The sequence below is a fragment of the Penaeus monodon genome, chromosome 29 (assembly GCF_015228065.2).
Source record: "Penaeus monodon isolate SGIC_2016 chromosome 29, NSTDA_Pmon_1, whole genome shotgun sequence".
NCBI lineage: Eukaryota > Metazoa > Arthropoda > Malacostraca > Decapoda > Penaeidae > Penaeus > Penaeus monodon.
Genome location: NC_051414.1, coordinates 11,127,835 through 11,128,907, shown reverse-complemented (window position 1 = coordinate 11,128,907; position 1,073 = coordinate 11,127,835). Strand labels below are relative to the sequence as shown.

Sequence of the window (1,073 nt, the reverse complement as noted above, 5' to 3'; positions counted from 1 at the left end):
GCCTCATTTTAAGTTGAATGAATATTATCAGAACAGATTCAAGCTACCAAATCAGTACATCAGTACATTTCTCATATAAATGTTATATGTGTTGGGGTGTTTTATTACTGTTGATTTAATCTTCCTAGTTTGTCTCATTGCAGCTTCTTTCATCTAGTTCAGTGAAAGAGATTTGTTTCCCTTTTTTTTTTCTAATATACCAAAAAGATAGAAATCCATGTTAAGCACATGCTTGCCACCTTGTCCAGAAGCTGTAGTCACTTTCTTCCTCCTTACAGTGGACCAACCCATGCCCTTGTTCTTGCCCGCGAGGATGCCATCAAGCACTGGAGAGCACTCATGGGTCCCACCAAAGTGTACAAGACAAAATACGAGGCACCACACACTCTGCGTGGCTTGTATGGGCTCACGGACACAAGAAACTCCACTCATGGTTCAGGTAATTCATTTTTGTTGGTTTTATGGCTGTGAAGTCTATATTTGGACTGTTTACTGTGTATTTAAACTTTTTAGTTTACTATTTTCTCAATTTTTTAAACTTTTATAGTAAAAAAATGAAAGTGCTTACTAAAACATTATTGCTTCTTTTGTTGTTGGGAATAAGTAAAGATTATTTATGCTTTATTTATGCTTGGCTGTAAAAGTGTTTATGTATGAAATATATGAAAAAAATCTAATTTTGCATGTTTATTTTTGCATCCAGACGAGTTATAGTTACACACTGTTTACAAAAACATTTTTCAAAAGTATGATGATGTTTGAAAACCAACTTATCTTTCACAAGAATTCATGATTTATTGTGCTATGAGTTAGTACATATCAGTCAGAACAGCCAGTTGATTGTCACTTGTCATTTTCCTGCCTTCCTGGACACAGATGGCAACTTATACCTAGGCAAAACAGGCCAGGGGTATTAAACCCACGGGCCAGGAACACAGTAAAGTTTTTCAAAGGTGACTGTAGTCACCTAGCCTGTCATGTTAGTAGGTTAGGTGACTGTAGTCACCTAACCTGTCATGAATAATAGTTTAGAATTGCAACTACAGTTGCCTGTTACTGTCAAAGGCTTAAAG

At 36.2% G+C, this 1,073-nt stretch overlaps 1 protein-coding gene across 1 annotated transcript in view; it reads left to right on the top strand.

Annotated features, from left to right (window-relative positions):
• Positions 1 to 1,073, top strand: part of LOC119591957 (nucleoside diphosphate kinase 6-like) — a gene marked incomplete at its 5' end in the record, with an annotated part of 3,233 nt that overhangs the window by 1,365 nt on the left and 795 nt on the right. Inside the window, 1 exon segment of the mRNA XM_037940710.1 lies at positions 279 to 439. Within this exon segment, the coding sequence (XP_037796638.1) occupies positions 279 to 439 (161 nt within the window).